Here is a 17,952-nt window from a genome sequence, read left to right on the forward strand (position 1 = left end):
TTGTCCAAAGACGCTCCATCGATAATAAGTACTACTCATCAAGCAGCAAGCTATCAGTCTTCCCCAACTATGGCGTCACGGAAGTTTCCTTACCGTCAACAAGTCTTTGCTGCTTGTAGTCAGCCAGATCTCGGACAGACTGACGACCATGAGCTCCATAATTTGGATGACCTTGCCTCCTCTCAGCCTATTCCTCTACTTGAGTTATGCCTGAAGCAAAGCTCAAGAAATAAAGGTGCACGGGCCCAGAGGCAATATATGTTGGAGAGTGCGGCTGGTGTTAGTACCAGGGTTGTAAGCAGCGGCGATAAAGATCTCGCTTCTTCGCGCTTTTCCACCTTGCGTGGATCCATCAACAATGCCTTTGAGATTTACGAAGATCAGTCAAGTACCGAGGCTATCGAAGCTCGAGAATATGGCGATATGTCGTGTGATCCAGTCCTCGATGCAGAGGAAACCGCATCACTACTGCATGCAATAGACTCGCCGAGGTCCCCGTCACGCCCATCGTCTAGACGCCATGCTAATATTACTGGTCTTGATGATAGCTCTCAGAAGCCCTCGACGCCTACGCGTGTTAAGAGGTATAACTACAGCGAATCATATATCGACTCTATTCATGAAGGAGGAGACTCCGAAATCCGACCCAGTGCCAGTACCCAGTATAACCCTTCGGCGCGTTATTCTCGAGTTTACCAGTCCAGTGACAGCGACATTGATTCCTTCAATGATCAAATAACACCTACACGCCTGAAAAGACATATTCTCAGCGAGGCGAAATCTGACCAAGGCTGGTACGGAGCTGGCAATGGGCCTATCCTGCAAAATCCTCTGAACTACCTGAAAAGCTCCAGCTATTCTCACTCGGGCTCACACCCCCAATCCCGCAGCTGCATTTCGGAGAGCCCATTCCAACGACGCGGCGATAATGCTAGTGGTGATCGGGCAGTCTGGCCAGTGGACTTGTCCAGCCAGAGATCCTCTTGCGAGGGACCCAAGACAGGATCTTTTAGTCACGAATCTGCGTCTGAGGAATCATGTCCCCCTTCGTCATCTCTGCATTTGTACGGCGCAAACTTCGATCAGACGTATAATCGTTCCCCCTATGAATCTTTACGAATCCAACAAGAGCGTTTCAAGCGTGCCGAGTCTCGCAGAATCTCGTCGGGCTTGCAGTTTCCGATGTCTGGATCTCAGCAAGGATATAGCTCAGACTACACATCTAAGGAAAACACTCTGGCTTCAGGATTCTCGAGCGTTGCCCCTGCCGCACGGCCTGGAACACTTCAGTGTCCGGAATCCAGTAAATCTTCGTATCGTGCTTCCAGTCAACGCCAGGCGACAGACGCGCAGAATAATATCCCTTCGAGCAATGGCAGTAGTAGCTTGTCCGCTGAGGAGAAAAGACGGATCTTCAAAGAAGAAGTCAACGCCCTGCTTAAAAGTACTGTCGAGGGGCCCAGAAACACCAGGACACAAGGTACCGCAGAAGAGGCCACAGTAGTTTCTCATAAAGTCAAGGCACCTAGCACTGACGAGTCTCGAGCAAGTGCCTTTGCAAGTGCTGTTGCGCCAACCCACTCCGATGCTTCGGTGAACACTGGAAAGCAGAAACTACAACCAGAGGAGGCTGCGACGACCACTTGGCATCTTCTTGAGAGGGCCACTCTAGACCTTGATAAAGGAGCAACGGCTAACAACTGGCCTCCAATGCCTCGATACATGCCTCAAAATATCTATCAAGCAAGGCGTTTTGGGGCATGGGGCAACTCGCCCAATACGAGTTCCTTTTCTGTGGACGTCCAGCAGTCTTCGGGGCCGGTGTCTTCATCTAAAGCACGAGATGTCATCGATAGAGCTACCACACTGGATCTCAAGGCACAGGCTTCAGCTTATATCAAGAGCCAGATCTTTTCATCCGGGTGTGGCACACAAAGCAGCATCAAGCCCGCACTCGGGCACGTTCCAGGTTCATCCGTGAAAAGCGAGAGCAAGCCTCTGAAGCCTCCGCCTGGGCTGTCCAAACCTGCAAGTCAGTTGACAAAACGGCCTACCTGGTACGTGGACAGCCTGATTCAGAACCAGGCCAGGCTGGATGAGTCCAACGCCTGGTTTCGGCGGGATAGTCGCGGGGAAGAAACCATTCGCGCCCAGGTTGCCTTGTTCGCTCAGGACCATAGTGAGCAACTCAAGAAACGAGGGTATTCGACAGAGGACTGCAAGTCTGCGAGGGAAATGAGTGAACTTATGGGCAATGCGCTTGTTAACTTGACCTCGTATGTCCTGGGAGACCGAGAGCAGCAGATCGGCAATTTTGCAGACTTTACGCCAGCACCATCCGACTGCTCCTCGCCAAGTTCTGATAAGCATCGAACTTTTTTCGAACTGGATTGGTGTACCAACGGCGGGGCATCTCTTGGTCGAGAGTCTTCGCCATCTGCCAATTTCGGCCACTTTGCTCGACGCAGAACTTCTTCAGCGACCAATCCTTATACTGTCCTTGAGGAAGACTCTGACATTGACTCTATGGGCGGTGCGTGGTGAAATGGGATGGAGACTCGTAGTCATAGGTGTCTGCCAAAACTGGCACCAGCTTCTCCCCGCCTAATGAGGAGGCCGCTTGTACAATGTCTTTCCATCTGAACTTACCACAGCATGCTCACATCTTGCAAGCAAAAGGAGTTTGTAGCTCAACGGCTTATGGAGGATTTCTCATCAGGAACTGATTGTCTACATGGTCTGCCCGGTGGATTCGCTGTTACATAAATAAATAACATAAATTCCATGCTTGTCGCAAGTAACCGCAGAAACTCTACGATATCCATACACACACCCTGCCGAGTAACCTTGTTTTCACTTTCTATCCTCTGCTTTACCAATTTCTACCACGATACAGCCTTGTAAAATGTACGTGCAAGAAACGAGCATCCCCGCCACTACCTGAATCTCCTAGTGTGAGCTCTGCAGCGAGAACAAAACTCCCACCCCGAGTTCGAACTCACAGCATTCACCATGTAATTCCTACAACTACAACTCGATAGCGCCAGGGAGAAAGATTTCGAGTCGAAACGCTGATACCGATGCCGATGCCGATGCCGATGCCGTACATCCGCCATCCAGTCTCATTTCGACTAGCTAGCTAGGTAGATAGGTAGGTAGCTACCTGGGGTACTTGGGTAATGGTGATCGATTATCTACTATTCCCATCCCATATGACTGATTGGCTGATTGACGTTCCACACAAAAGAAATGAATACGAACTGAAAAAAAAGGCAATAGAAAACGTGGGCAGCTAAGCGTGGGGAGCAACCGTACATGCATGCATAAGGAGACCGAAAAACCCGAAGTGTGTGTGTGTGTGTGTGTAATGAACAAGCGAGAAGGTAAATTGTGAAATAGCCACAGCGCCAGGTTGCTAATGTTATTAGAAAGAAATTGCTGTTGCTTGCGAGTGGTTCTACGCCGGGGAGAATTGGAGGACGAATAATGAGAGGGTGGGGGGGGAGGGATATTAAAGGGTTGGGCGGTTGTAACCTTGAAGGTTTGTGAGAAGGTAGAGGGTGGTTGGTAGCGATGGCAGGGGAGAGCGGGGGAAGTATTACTGGAAGGAAAAGACGTGGTAGGATTAAACGGAAATAGATTCTGGAAACTGGGGAATATCGATGAGACCTTGGCGCCGGTGGTGTGTCTGTAGGAGGGTTGCGCTAATAGAGGACAGTCGGTTTGGAGGTAGCGAGGTAATGTTTCGTTCACGGTGCGTGTAGTTTAGGTGTGTGGGATGTGTGGTCTCCTGTAGCTTCACTATGGTGTAGAGGAGCGACTTAATACTCTGTGGGCTGCTAACATGTCACCAAGTTGATATGGTGGTCGTTCAGTGCAGCACAGGCCAGAACGGTCCGATGAGGGTGGAACGCAGTGCTGGCGATTGGGGAGGAGCGGTTGTGATGGAGGAAGCTCGAGTAGGGCTCGAAGGTGGAGAGATAGGTTCCATCGACGTTGAAGGTTTTCACTTCGTGACGGTTTGTACCACTGTTGATTAGAGACATTAGCGAGTTTTCTTTCAGTCAAGACACCAAGGAGGTTATCAAGGGTACAGACACCATGAAGACTGGAGCATGCTCGTGGACACTCAGTGTACGCAGTGTGTCGTTTGTGGCGGAGAACGTAGAGATGGGCATGTCCATGCGTAGATCCCAAAGCTTGATCTCGCCGTTGCGACTCCCGGACACAAGCTCCCTCAGGCCGCCGCGCTGCATGTGAACATTGGTGATCCATTGCTTATGCTCGCGCCAGACCTTGACCATGGATGTTGTGGGCTTAAGACGCTGATCAAACACCCGGACTGCGCCGTCACCGAATCCTGCCACAAAGATGTTCCCTGCTACTTGATCGGATGTCAAGGAGGTGATGCAAGAGCCCGAACGAGCAGGAATGTCCTACGAGTTGATCAGCCTCAGTCAGCCTCTTAGGCCAGGAACGACTTACATTCGTGCAGACTTCGGTAGCCGCATTCCACACCCGGATGACCTTCACGTCACCTGCAACTAATGCCTTACCCTGACCTTGCTGCCAGTCCAGAACAAGACCAGCATTGCGATTGCTGGGAATGAGTTCAGGTAAAGCTCTGAATGCAGTCACAATTTCCACATCATGCGCCGACTCGTAGTTTCTGAACACTTTCAGAACACCATCAGATGACCCGGTCATCAACAGAGCTTGGTCATCCTCGTTGATATATCGGACTTCATTGATTTTGGAGCCAGCCGGGTTGCCATTCGAGAAACGGTTGAGACGCTTGTGTCTCTGCCAATCCCAGATTCTACTACGGGTTCAGCGTATGTCCAGTGCAGGCTTTCAAACTGGTGTAGAACTCACGCGATAGTATCCTTATCATCCGCAACTGCAATGTGATCCTCGAATTGATGGAAGCACATCTTCAGAGGCTGACTGCTGTTAGAAAGAAGAGACAATGAATTATCCCATCGACTGCTGCCTGCTTTGCCCTTCAGAGGTTGGGTCTCAGAGATGATCTTCTCATTACGGCTTCGTCTCCAGAGGCGTTCGTTGTAATCGGCACTGCCGGGCTCGTCGGGTTCATTGGGTTTCATCTGGGGTTCCCGGAAATACTGAAGACGGGTGAGAAATTGTTCAAATTCGTAGTGAAACTTATCGCTCATGAGGTGAAGGAGTTCTGATTTTACCTCTGTGGACCAGTCCAGGAATCTACTCATCAAGGGAATGGCTGGGACCGCAAAAGATTCCCGGGGCTCGAATCCTCGCGACGTAGGGGTGGGAGCTTGGTTGTAGGCCGTTGCGGGAGCAACTTGGTCATTGACTTCCGGGGGGCGCGTCCATTCGGGTGGGGCTCGTCCTCTTGGGGTCATAGGCATCCGGCTCTTGGGCGCGGTGAGAGATTGAGGCGATTGGGGTGATTGAGATTCGGACGCATTAGAGCCTCCGAAGGCCAGGTTCTTAAGCGAGGCCGCCACACTGGCAGTTCGTTTGATACTTAGTGAAAGGTAGCCTTCCTGTTTGGGAGGGGCGACGGCGGGTGGTGTCGGCGGAGGCGCGGTTTTCTTTGATTCTGGCTTTTCGACCTGCAATTTCTGAGAAACCCGATAAGAAAGGTCCAGGATTTCGTCTCGGATCTTGTTAGTCAATGAAGCCATCGGTGAATCCAAGAGGCAAATGTGAATGTAGTCAACAATCATGCCTGCGTCCTGCGCGATATCAGGGTGGGGGTCAACAGAGAGAATTAGCAGCTGCTTCCAAATAGTTCCAAAGGTGGTGTTTCGTGAGAGGCTATGCGACTTTCGACTCGAGGCTGCGGGAACATCCGATACTTCCTTTTGGCTAGGGACCCGAGATCCTGCATGTTTCAGTTTCGAGAGTAAGTTCTGCTTCTCATCCTGGAACTCCTCGTATGCGGCAATCAAAAACTTGTTCTGATAGCGTTTGACGAAAGCTGAGAAGAAAACTAAGAGTTCTTTTCTCACGAGTACACTGCCGTCAGATGACATGGGCAATACTGCCATGGCCAGGGTTTCCTCAATCTGGGCTACCTGATCGGTTAAGTCCGGTATACCCAAGAAGGTGGTGACCGCATGCAACATGGCAGCCCGTACTTCAGGCACAGGATCGAAATTGAGTTCACAGAGCCTGGCAGGAGCGGCACATCGAATACCCATCCATTTCGCTTCTGGAAAGTCGGACCACAGCATGCTGATGCAGAGACACGACCACTGCCGCAGCAGCGGATTCTCCACATCCATGAGGTGCTTGAGACAAGAGTCAAAAAGCTCGGCAGAGAGGCACACATTTTGACCTTGGGGGTAGTTCTTGCAGAAGATTGAAACAATGAACGCGCACATAGCCCGATGTTCACTAGCGTTGCCCACAGGGATTGGGGAAGATGGGTTGAGGATGGAGATGAAGTAATGGATCCCATTGTCCTTCAGTAGGTCATTCTGAACAGTATGGTCGACGGCCATAATTCTTGCCCAAATGAAGACCATGACTGGTTTAAGTTCTTGGGCTGCAGACTGCAAAAGCTTAACGACGTAAGGAAAGATACCAATGCTCAGAGCCAGGTGAACCGCCCAAGGACCGAGATCTAGGAATTTACTCAACAGAATCAGAGCTCGCAATCTGTGTGCCTGACTCAAAAGGACCTGCAAGACAATAGGGAGCTGGTCTGGTGGGTTCTTCTCCGTGGGGCCCGACGACAGGTAAACCTCGAATGCGGTAAGCTGCTCTGCGAAGAACGTCGAATGCTGATATTCATATTGCCTGCGACCCTCTTCATGGTCAGTCAGGGCTGGAAGCTGCGACAAAACCATCTCGACGGCCAGGTCCCAGCTCTTCCACAAAGGATGATGATGAGTCTCCGGTAATTCAGGCGATGAAATCGGATGGCATTTGTAGGTGCGCATTACCCGCTCAGCCAGCAGGAAGTTCCTGAACAGGGCAGCCACCATCAAGTCTTGGCGGAAGAGCTTCTTGAAGAGGGCTCGCGGCAAGGTGTTCCAAGCTATCGTATCAGTGATCGCGGTAAAAATCCAATTCAACTCTCCCAAGGGACTACGACGGTCCTGTAGGCGACCAGGCACCCTAAATTCGTCGACAGAAATATTGGTTTGGAGCGGGTTCTGAAGTATGAAGAAGCGCAGCGCGATCTCGATTGGCGTAGTCAGACAACAGGTGAAGAGATCCGCAGGAAGATCTGGATTCGTCGGCAGCGACTCAGCCTTCTGACACGCTGCGAGAATGATGCAATCTCCGTAATTCTGTACGATGGCATTCGGATCCCTCTTTCTCGCCTCGACATTTTCCTTCTCGTGCTTCTCAACGAAAGTGTGGAAGTTGGAAACGATGTTACCAGCATGTGAAACATCAAAGACGAACAGACTCGGACCTGCGAGCCATGACTGTAAATCGTACAGTGAGACTGGGATGTATTGCGTGTAGTTCTTGTTGAAAACCCAAATCTCGCCTGACTGGGTAGGAAGAGGAACACCGTGACCGTTGTAGTGAAAGAGAACCCTCTCGTCTTTGGCGTTACGACGCAATGATATGCAGAACTTCTTGGTCTCATCGACTGAAGGGTCAAGATACTGCTTGTACCTAGTTCTCAAGCTTAGCGTCTCATACTGTTCTTGTAGTTTCTTTCCGATCTGCTCCATGATCTTGTTGGAGCCACCAGGGGATGTGGTAGAGGTTGGGTCAACCCAACACTCCAGCTTTGCCGCAGGGTTGGTCTTCACGACATCCGGGGGGTCAACGCCGATGTTCAGGCAGATGGCAAGCGCGGCAGAAACGGTTTTGAGACGGTCCTTCATGCGCCAGTCTTGACTCGGCCAGCTTCCGACAGGGTCGCGTGGGATTCCATTCGTCTCATGGCGCTTTTCCGTGAAATACATGTAGAAATTCTAGTAGAGATTCGCCTGTTAGAGGACAACCTAGCACTTGGGGCGTAGCGCTACTGCTCACCGAATGCAGGACTTTCAAGTACTCGCTTGAAGTATATTCCTCCTGCCAGCCATGGCGCATCGCAATATCTTCTTCTTCGTCACCATTGATAGCTTTATCAAATCCCACTCGAGGTCCATAATCACTCCTGGCTCTCTTCAGGGCCGCGGTCGGGCGCGCAGACTCGGACGGACGATCCATAGTCAGGCGCGGGTTGACATCGAAGATAACTGAGTTCTCGCCGGCGGACGAGCTCGTCGGTCGTTCCGGTGTGATCACAGGCGGCGGTTTGGCCTCCACGGTGGTGAAGGATCGGTGGTGTCCAGCAACGGGCGCGGGGGAGATGTCGCGGGGTGGAATGTGAGTTTCGAGGTCAGGGCCAAAAGCAACACGAACGGACTTGTGTGGGTGCTTTCGGGGTTCGGATTGGAGGCTCGAGGCCTGTCGGTGGTCTGTATTATTCTGCTCCATTTTCTAGTTCCGGTGCTGTTGTAGCGCGCAGATAATCATCATGTACAATCCAGTACGATGAAATGAACTGTCGCCTGATGATATGGGAGAAGTAGTCAGATCCAAGGTGACAGTGAGAGAAGGTGGGTTAATTTCCAGGTGTTGAAGATTGTGGGGTAGAAGCGAGTGTGCTCTCACCTTATCAACAATCATGTCACAGTGCATGCACTGGAAGCAGATCCAATACGCCCGATGCGGAGAGCGGGCGGTCAATCGACCAGAGTACCACTCTTTCCAAAGGGGATATTTGCCAGCTAGTGGAATGTGATTAATTAGTGAGATTCCCCAGCCCTCCGTATCGTTGAGGCCGCTGGCACAAGCTCTGGGGCGTGCAGAGAGCTGAATGATGATGTCTTGCAGTAACCTGAGAGTGCTATGAGCTTTGGCCGTGATCCTGCTTGGCATCGAGTTGGCCCGGAATATCGATATCGCCGGCGGCCGCTAATCTGCAGACCGCCGCGGCGGTCGGCATTACATCAGTGGCAGTATTCTAACTCACTCATACTCCCTCCGTACATTTTGTTTATCTCTATGCACTACGAAGTATCTTCAGTGAACTTTATGACTTGAGGAACTTGGACGACTTCTAGCAAATTAAGGCTCTAGAATAGTGTCCGCAGTCCATGGTGATGACTCAATCCAAGAAACTGGCTACTATTGGTCGTCCCATGCAAGGCGACCGCAAAGGACCTGCACGCTACGTTCATAAATTGAAACAGCGCAATAGAATGGAGTACTTAATACTTTAGTATTTAGCATCATCATCAAGCTGGGCATCGTTGAGCGGGACAATACTATATATAGGCGCAGGGCTGGATAGGATTCGAATGAGTACGGAGTATAGTGAAAGGATATTAAAGGTCCTTGTATGTAGTTGTCCAGTGGTGATGATAGGCAGTGGAAACGACAGCCGCCTGGCTTGAGGTTAGCAGGGCATGGTCCGAAGTGCCGGCCATCCCACGCCCCATGCATGCATGCCCTTCCTTAGGTTGCCGGTTGCCCACTGGGCAGACTCCTAGGCGGAACAATAATAGCAATCCGCAATTTCCTCCTGTCCATCCAATGTCCATCCATCCGCGCGCCGTTGAAGATGGCTTCCGATCACGCATGACTTAATCGATCCGCATTGGAAGAAGGGGAAAAAAAAAGTTAGAGAGTCATCGAACCAGGCCCCCCCCCCCCTTTTTTTTTTATCTTCTCTGCTTATTTCTCTTTCTCCGATTCCTGATTCTTTTTATCTGCCCGATATTCCCACTCCGCTGACCCCTGGAACTGTCCTGTCCTGCTTTCTGGGACGGTACCGAAATTGGTGAAAAGGTGCCTCGCGACGGGCGGATCTAAACCCGATTGTCCCAGCACTAAGATATACGAAGGTTACGGCCACCGTTCTTCCCCAGCCAGTCATCATCATTAGACAGGCACTGTCGATCTTCCTTCCACTCCAGCAATGTGTGGCCAAGTGGAGGAATGTGCAGGCGCAAAGCAGCCAGATACGGAGTGCACATGGAACCATGATCGGAATCCACAACTGACGATGGTTGGAGAATTGTAAGAGGTACATTAATGGGGAACTATAGATGGGGCACCGGCTCAGAACCCATGTAGGTACAGTACAGCACTATGCCTGGTTCCTGCATGAACGACGGTGGTCGCTCGGCAGGGGATGAGCCCAGTGACCAATCTGAGGTCTGAGTTGACCAAGTGTATAATGAGGATGGTCGACCACCACCCTCCTACCATTGTCATTACTCTAAAGCATGCTGTTCTGGTGTGCATCATGCATCAGTTGATTATGATGTTCTTAGGTTTTAACTTAAGATAACTCCAAGGTGGAATGCTGGGAGGGGTAAAATGTTGATGTGGTGGTGGTTTAGGAACCACCTGGATACCACCAGCCTCTCGCCGCGGTTCCTGCAGAGCGATTCCCCACAGGCCGCACTTGAAACGGTGGTCCCTGACTCGCAATCAACGGACTTGTGATTATGACAGTGGAACTGGATGTTTAAACATGGCTGGAACCATTGCGCGTGCGCGCACGCACAATCGGCCAAATGGACTGTCGACATGCCGGCAATTATAGAGCACTTGAGAGAGATTATTTGGTAGAGGATCAAGCTTCAGATTTTGTGTAATTGAGCTTGTGGCAGAATAAGTCAAGCAAGAGCATCCGGAGAGTGGGTGAAATGTATCAATTAACCATATCGTAGGCTGGCTGGGTTCATTGGAATGTATGGACAGAGCTACCTAGTATCTGGAAGGATCAGTCAATCAATCAATGTCCTCGTGGGTGCAAATGGTTGCATCCGCTCTCTCTCTTGTATCGTATAATTTATTACGTTCGAAGCTTATTTATCTGAGGGTCATGTGCTGACGATCAAAGACACAAGTCAGCGAGAGAGAAAAAAAAGAAAAAGAAAAACATGATCAATGAGGAGACGCATAACCAAGCTCATCGCATCAATCAGTACGTGTGTACTGTAGGTAGTAATGAGGCGGTGTCGCACTGTCCCCTCTGTTCTTCTTCTTCTTCCCCCCTAAACTGCCTGCCAGGGCTACGTTGACTACTGGACTACAGGTACTCCGTGCTCTAAAGGCTTGCTTGCTTCCCTTCCTACTGCACCTCCCATCTCCCCCCCCAAAAAAACCACAACCCGCCCAAACCCAAACCGGGAATTATCTAATGCTGGCTAGAAAGTGTGAAACGCCGGAGTCTTGCATTATTCCTGTCTCTCTCGTTCGCTCGCTGTCTCCTACTCCTCATCCTCCTTCCCTCATCTGTTGTTCCCTCAAAGTCTCCCTAAGGCTCTTCTTGGCCCTAGCAGTATTTTGCTTTCTCGTGTTTTCCCGTTGTTGAATTTTGCTTCCTTTTCTTTTGGGGTTTTTTGATCTTTCCCTGGGAATTCTGTTCTATCCGATACATCCCCATCCGCCAACTGATCTCTCTTCTTTCTGGGGCCCTTGCCGTTCCCGTTCCCTCTCCCCCCCCCCCCCCCCCCCCCCTATCCTTGTTGTTTATTTGCTTGCTTACCTGCTTGCTTGCTATCTACCGCTTTTCGACTCCTCAGTTGCCCTATGCTTCTATAGAGTCGCAATCGCACTGTGGCGAGGTTATTTTGGAAATAGAAGGAGGGACTGAACAGCACAATTCTTTTGTCGCAGGACGTGAAAGCGACCTGGACTGATTGGAGGTGCGCCGTGGTAGCTCCCTCCGTCAACGCCTTTGTCAGGAACAAACACGCAACGGTTGCCGGTTCCTGCATTTATCGCCAGCGGTCCTCTTGATACGCAAAGTCGGTCTTGGCCGATATTCGCTCCTTCAAATCAGATCTAGAGCCTGGCGCCTTTTGCTCATTGTGCGGTTGATCGCACCACTACCATTCTCTCAATTCCAGACCAATTGAGCTTCTGCTGGCAAACAGAGGCGTCGTGAAGCGGACAGTCGCTTCTCCCGTCTCACTTTCTTTCCCTGTATTTCTAGCTGATTTGCGTTCGAAACGACCGTTAACGACTCATTTATAACGATGGCATTCCTCTTTAAATCGAAGAAACACCAGCAGGGTTCTGGGCTACCTCCGGCGACCAGAAGCAATCATAGCTCGGAAGGAGCACCCGCGAACGCACCGGCGACTGCGCCCACCGGACCGAAGGAACGAGATTCAGCCCATTCGCACACACCTACTCCTAGCAGCAGCTATAATAACTCCTTAAGCTCGGTGACCAGCATCAACAGCCCCGATCATCCGCGCATGCGACAGAGGGCCGAATCTGAGTCGCAGGTTAGTCTTCCAGGTCTCCCTGACACTCGTCTCAATCAACTCTTGTCCCCAGGCAAGCGGTGATATGAGCGCCTCCTTTGTACGCCATGGCTAATCAACTCCTGGTATATAGGGTCCACGACCGCAGCAACCACCACCGGCAAACAGTAACAACTCCTCCCCGAATAACAGTCCCGGTGCATCGCTCTACCCCTGGTCACAGAGACGACTTAATTTCTCGAATGCTCAGAATGTCCCATTCCCGCGATATGGCGCAGCGATCAATGCGGTGGCCTCGAAGGAAGGTGACATTTACATGATGGGCGGCTTGATAGACGGATCAACCGTGAAGGGTGATCTTTGGATGTTGGAAAGTAGTACGGGAAATCTGTCCTGTCTACCCATCGCTACCGTTTCCGAAGGGCCGGGTCCACGAGTCGGCCACGCAAGCTTGTTAGTTGGCAATGCTTTTATTGTGTTCGGCGGTGACACCAAGGTAGACGAGAGTGACACCTTGGATGACACTCTTTATCTTCTCAATACGTGTATGTTTGTGCTTCGTCCCGCCCCTTTTGTCGCTTTCAGTGAATGTGCAATTCTGACAAACTCAGCGTCCCGCCAATGGTCGAGATCGATTCCTCCTGGGCCCCGACCCGCTGGACGCTACGGTCATACCCTCAACATCCTAGGCTCTAAACTCTATGTCTTCGGTGGGCAGGTTGAGGGCTTCTTTTTCAACGACCTGGTTGCGTTTGATCTCAATCAACTCCAGAACCCCGCCAACAAGTGGGAGTTCCTGATTCGGAACAGCCACGAGGGCGGTCCGCCTCCGGGCCAAATCCCTCCGGCCAGAACGAACCATACCATTGTGAGCTTTAACGACCGACTTTACTTGTATGACACCCATCCTTCCCTACGTTAATGAACTGTAGCAACTGGCATGTTCGATTCGCTAATATTCCCATAGGTTTGGAGGAACCAATGGCGTGCAGTGGTTCAATGACGTGTGGTGCTACGACCCACGCGTCAACGCTTGGTCTCAATTGGATTGCGTCGGATTTATCCCTACGCCACGGGAAGGCCATGCTGCAGCTATCGTGAACGATGTGATGTATATCTTCGGAGGCCGAACAGACGAAGGTATCGATCTGGGTGACCTCGCTGCTTTCCGGATCACGACACGACGATGGTATTCCTTCCAGAACATGGGCCCCGCCCCTTCCCCTAGGTCGGGTCACAGCATGACGGCTTTTGGGAAACAGATCATTGTTTTAGCTGGCGAGCCTAGCTCTGCGCCGCGTGACCCGATAGAACTTAGCATGGCATACATCCTTGATACTGCGAAGATCCGTTACCCAGCCGAAAATCAAGGTGGAGACAGGGGTCCAATCCAGACGATGCGGAAAATGAGCGGAGACCGCTCCGCTCAACCGACTGGGCGGTCTTCTCGTGAGGCACAACATCAACACCCGGAACCCCAACGACGTGGACCTGGACCGGCAAACCAGCCGCGGGAGAACGTTGTGACAAGTCCCACAGGCAGACCGGCAGACTTTGGACCCAACTCAGGACCTGGCTCTCGGCTGCCCAGAGCATCTATAGCCCAGGCGCCACCGTCGGGGCCTCCTCCGCCGGGTCAAGCCCCGACGCCCGGTCCCAGAGGCAATGGCCCTCAACATGCCGTCAATCCCCGGAGCAGAACTCCTACGAAAACGGAGCGTGTCTATGGAGGACCTGCGGTAGACACTGTTCGAGCAGTGGCACCCGAGAAGGACAGGGATTCACCGGTTGTCAAGGATTCACCGAAAGACTTCAAGCCGGTGCAAGAATCAAGCACCTCGCCTGCAGGTCAACGTACGCCTACCCAGCAACAAGCAAGAATGTCTGCCAAGGCCATGGAGGCCGGTGAGGCTGCTCCCCTTATTAGTGCGCCGGCTCGGCAGCGGTCGTTGCGACAGCATCGGCAGCGCGGCTCTATGGACAGCGCTGATGAGTCCATCCTAGGTCGCAATGCCAGCATTGATGGGTCGATAGAGTCTCGCAGTTTTCGGAATTCTAGGTCAGGTGACGAGCCGCGGTCTCCCCGGCTAACTGCTCACCAGGAGGCCCTGATCAAGGAGCTCGAAGCCATGAAGAGTCGCAATGCCTGGTATGCTTCTGAGCTTGCCCTGGCAAAGAAGGCTGGATACACACCAAATTCGTCCAACAGCCCCGTGATGGACGAGCGTGCCGCGGATGCACTAACAGACGAGGATCGTCCTTTAATCGAGGCCTTCCTTGCAATGAGAGCAGAGCTTGCCAAGATGCAAGCGACTGTAGACCGCCAGGCAGCCATTGCGTCCAAACGGGTGGCGGAGGTCGAACACCAGCGTGACGTCGCCGTCAACGAGGCAGCCTATTCCCGTGCAAAGTTGGCAGCTCACGGCGGCAGTCAGAGAGGTACTCCACAACCTGATGGGCCCGCCCAGGACTCGGATGAAGCCATCTCGGAACGAACTACGGAGATCAGCAGAAGACTTGCTTTGGCTCTGGCGGCCCAAAATGACCTCAAGTCAAAGCTTGAGATGATGACGACTGAGTATGAACAGGAAAAGCGGGGTAGAGAACTGGCTGAAGAGACATGTGAAGCGACGAGAAGGAGACTGGCAGAGCTTGAGATGAACAACAGCAAACTTGAAGCTGAAAGTCTTCGTGCGGAGCTTCATCAGGCCGAAGCCTCTGTCAGAGAGGAATCGATGCTGCGTTCCGAAGCCGAGTCCGCCGTTAAACAATTGACTCTGGACAAGGAGGAACTGACGCAGAAGCTTGAAGAATCCACCTCCCGACTGAGAGACTACGGCAATAATCTTGGCAGTCTTCGGGAAGCGGTGACCGCTTCTTCTGACAAATCTGCTCTTCTAGAGCGACAGTTGGATGACGAGCGTGAGCGTCGGGAGGGACTAGAGAGAAAGCTTCTTCAGTTGAGGTCGGAGCACGAAGAGCGAACTGCCGAACTTGAAAATGCTACCCGTCGCCTCAGAGACGCGGAGGAGCTAATCGAGATTCACTCCAAAGAAGCGGAGACGCACAAGAACGCATTTCTGTCGGGACTTGATCGCGCGTCATCCATCGATTCGGACACCGCTCTTCGATCTCTCTCTGACCAGCGTGTTTCCGTCTTGGAGGCTCAGGTCGAGAGAGCCAACGAGCTGGCTAAGACTAGCCAAACAGCTGCGAATGAGGCGGCTGAAAAGCTTCGTCGTGCAGAGGAGCGGATTGCTGGACTGGAGGCATACCAGGAGCAGGCTAGCCGAGAAGGCCTACAGCTGCGCAGGCAACTTCAGGCCGCCATGAAAGAAAGCCAAACCCATGCCGCTGACAATCGCGAGTTGAAAGCGCAATTGGAGAACCAACATCGCGAGGCTGGTGCGCTAGCTGTGCAACATGCCGCTCTGAAAGATCTTCTTGGTGAGCGGGGTGTTTCGTACTCTGATAGCCGTCGCTCGCCTCACCTGGAGTCCCCTGGATCTCGTTTCGGTACCCCTGAGGCAGGTCGACTTCGCGAACTGGAACAGCAGCTTTCAGCTAGCATGAAAGCCCACGAGGAACTGAAGTCTTCCTTCGAGTCTCGTGAGCAGGAAGCCGACCGCACGTATAGGGAGAAGTTGGAGCAGCTCGAGAATGATTACCAGTCTGCCGTCCATTATGTCAAGGGCACGGAGAAGATGCTGAAGCGCATGAAAGATGAACTCGCCAGGTACAAGTCTCAAAATGCCAAGCTTCAATCCGAATTAGACGAGGCACAGTCCGCCCTAGCCGAAGCTTCAAGCGGGCCGTCAGAAGCTCCAGCCGAGTGGGAGGCCGAGCGAACCAGGCTTGAGAAATCGATCTCAGACCTTGAGCAAGAATCATCGGCTTCGATTGCCAACTTGGAGGAGCAGGTCAAGAGGCTCCGGGACGAACTTGCTACCCTCGAGGCGGATAAGACCAGATCTCAAACCGAGCTCGAGCACGTGCAACAGGAGCTTGCAGCAGCAGCTGAGCGGAGTCGTGCAGAGCTGGAACAGCTCAAGAGTGAGAACGCTCTGCTTGAAGACCGGGCGTCTGATGCTGAGCAGAAAGTCACCATGCTTCTCGATCAGGTCGAGGCGTCTGTCGGTCAATTCCGTCGCCAATCGCAGCCTGTGCAAATGAACGGCATTTCGCGCACCCACAGCAATGCCTCAAGCAACACCATCGGTGCTGCAAGCCGACGATCCCGTGCCGACAGTGCTGTGTCGCAAGATGATGCTTTCCCGGACAACCGTAACTCAATGGCCTTGGATTCGTTGGCGAATGAACTGGAAGCTTTGCGTAGCCACTGGGAGAGCACAAACCGCAACTACCGGCTAAGCACGCAGTCCGATTTTGATCGTACCCCAACGAAGGAGACGGGATTGAGTGACAGTCTAGCTGAATGGAGACGGCGGTTGGATGAAGACGAAGCCAGAGCAAGCTCTCCCGAAAAGATCCAACCTCGAAATGCAGCCACACATCACGCCACAGCGAACATGATCTAAGGAGGCAGGGTGACATCACTTGTCTTTCGCTTGTCAAAAGTCAGGCTGCGGTTCTCCATAAAACTCCAAAAGGTTTCGCTGCTGGGTATAGTCATTGGTCGCCGCACTTGGTCAGATGACCATTTGGGCAGTTACCATCTTCTGCTCATATGTTGACACTTCGTGGCCCGGTTGCCATCAAGCTGCCGAGAGGCTTCAGAAATTGTGTCTCCGGCTTTCTCGAGCCAACTTGTTTCTCCTTTGCCTCGATCCCATGCCCCTACCTCCTTGCGTACATTGACCCATTTTCCTTGCCCTTCGTTCGCGTTTTTTCGTTTATACCCCTTCATATTCTAGTTCGATACTTGGACTGTACTATTACCTCTTGTTAATTCTTAACGAAGCCTCTGTCCGATATGTACGAAAGACTATGTAGTCTAAACTCAATGCAAGTAACTGTAATTGCCCTGATTTCTTTCTCTTTGTCTCTTCGCCATCCGTAGGCGCCAGACCTGATGTTCCTTCATAGCAGACATATTCGCAAAGCAAAGGCTGTGTCAGCTTGCATGCCTTAGGCCCCAACGTCATGGCTATGAAGTACCAGGATACAATTCACCTTGGCCTCCGCCTCACTATGCCACTTGTCTCATTACCACTTGACAGTAGCATTCACTTTGGTGGAGTATTAGTATGTAGGGAAGAGCTGAAGGTATAGTGTTAGCTCGACATTGGTCGGCTCGGTAAGTGTCATCAGCTTTATAAGTTGGTGTTGTATAATTTATCTTTCACCACGGAAGGTCTTCGGACCTGGTATAAAATGTCTTGGCTACTTGGTGTCAATGTAACCAAAATGAAAAAAATCATATAGTCAGTTGTAAGTGTGTTGAGTAGATATATAGTTGTGTATGGGTACGTATTGTTTGCTCCACACAACATATGACGAGATCTGTAGCCGTGACCTGGCTATCTGGCAGTGTCCCGTGCTCGGCCCTGTATATATACAGCCGCTGGAGGTAAGTAAGTTAACCAAAGTATTGGCAAACCAGCCGAAAGAGCCGCGACCCATTGCTACTACTACTACTACTACTACTGACTGTCATAGGTTAAATAAGTATGGAGGACTTGGTTGCCAGCGATATATGCACCTCCAGTGTTTTCGTTTGAAGTATGATTTGCTTGTTGAGGGAATTGACTCGTGGTAA

At 51.7% G+C, this 17,952-nt stretch overlaps 4 protein-coding genes across 4 annotated transcripts; 2 read left to right on the top strand and 2 right to left on the bottom strand.

Moving 5' to 3' along the window:
- Nucleotides 1–69: 69 nt before the first annotated feature.
- BO72DRAFT_497866 (uncharacterized protein) lies at nt 70–2,544 on the top strand (the record flags this gene model as incomplete). Its single annotated transcript, XM_040948729.1, has 1 exon — nt 70–2,544. The coding sequence occupies one exon, from the start codon at nt 70–72 to the stop codon at nt 2,542–2,544; it is 2,475 nt and encodes an 824-aa protein (XP_040799602.1).
- Nucleotides 2,545–3,580: 1,036 nt separating this feature from the next.
- On the bottom strand, nt 3,581–8,697 carry BO72DRAFT_162081 (ubiquitin-binding TORC1 subunit KOG1). Its single transcript, XM_040939319.1, has 6 exons — nt 8,617–8,697; nt 7,990–8,513; nt 4,876–7,928; nt 4,486–4,819; nt 4,099–4,436; nt 3,581–4,029 (listed from the first exon to the last, which is right to left on the bottom strand). The coding sequence occupies exons 2-6, from the start codon at nt 8,437–8,439 to the stop codon at nt 3,840–3,842; spliced, it is 4,365 nt and encodes a 1,454-aa protein (XP_040799603.1). The 5' UTR covers nt 8,440–8,513; nt 8,617–8,697; the 3' UTR covers nt 3,581–3,839.
- A 956-nt stretch (nt 8,698–9,653) lies between these two features.
- On the bottom strand, nt 9,654–10,162 carry BO72DRAFT_162108 (uncharacterized protein). Its single transcript, XM_040939320.1, has one exon. The coding sequence runs from the start codon at nt 10,037–10,039 to the stop codon at nt 9,713–9,715; it is 327 nt and encodes a 108-aa protein (XP_040799604.1). The 5' UTR covers nt 10,040–10,162; the 3' UTR covers nt 9,654–9,712.
- Nucleotides 10,163–12,552: 2,390 nt separating this feature from the next.
- BO72DRAFT_460234 (putative cell polarity protein (Tea1)) lies at nt 12,553–16,771 on the top strand (the record flags this gene model as incomplete). The annotated part of the gene is made up of 3 exons (XM_040946456.1): nt 12,553–12,778; nt 12,845–13,127; nt 13,201–16,771. The coding sequence occupies 3 exons, from the start codon at nt 12,553–12,555 to the stop codon at nt 16,769–16,771; spliced, it is 4,080 nt and encodes a 1,359-aa protein (XP_040799605.1).
- Nucleotides 16,772–17,952: the final 1,181 nt, after the last annotated feature.

This window comes from Aspergillus fijiensis, assembly GCF_003184825.1.
Source record: "Aspergillus fijiensis CBS 313.89 unplaced genomic scaffold BO72scaffold_35, whole genome shotgun sequence".
Classification (NCBI taxonomy): Eukaryota; Fungi; Ascomycota; class Eurotiomycetes; order Eurotiales; family Aspergillaceae; genus Aspergillus; species Aspergillus fijiensis.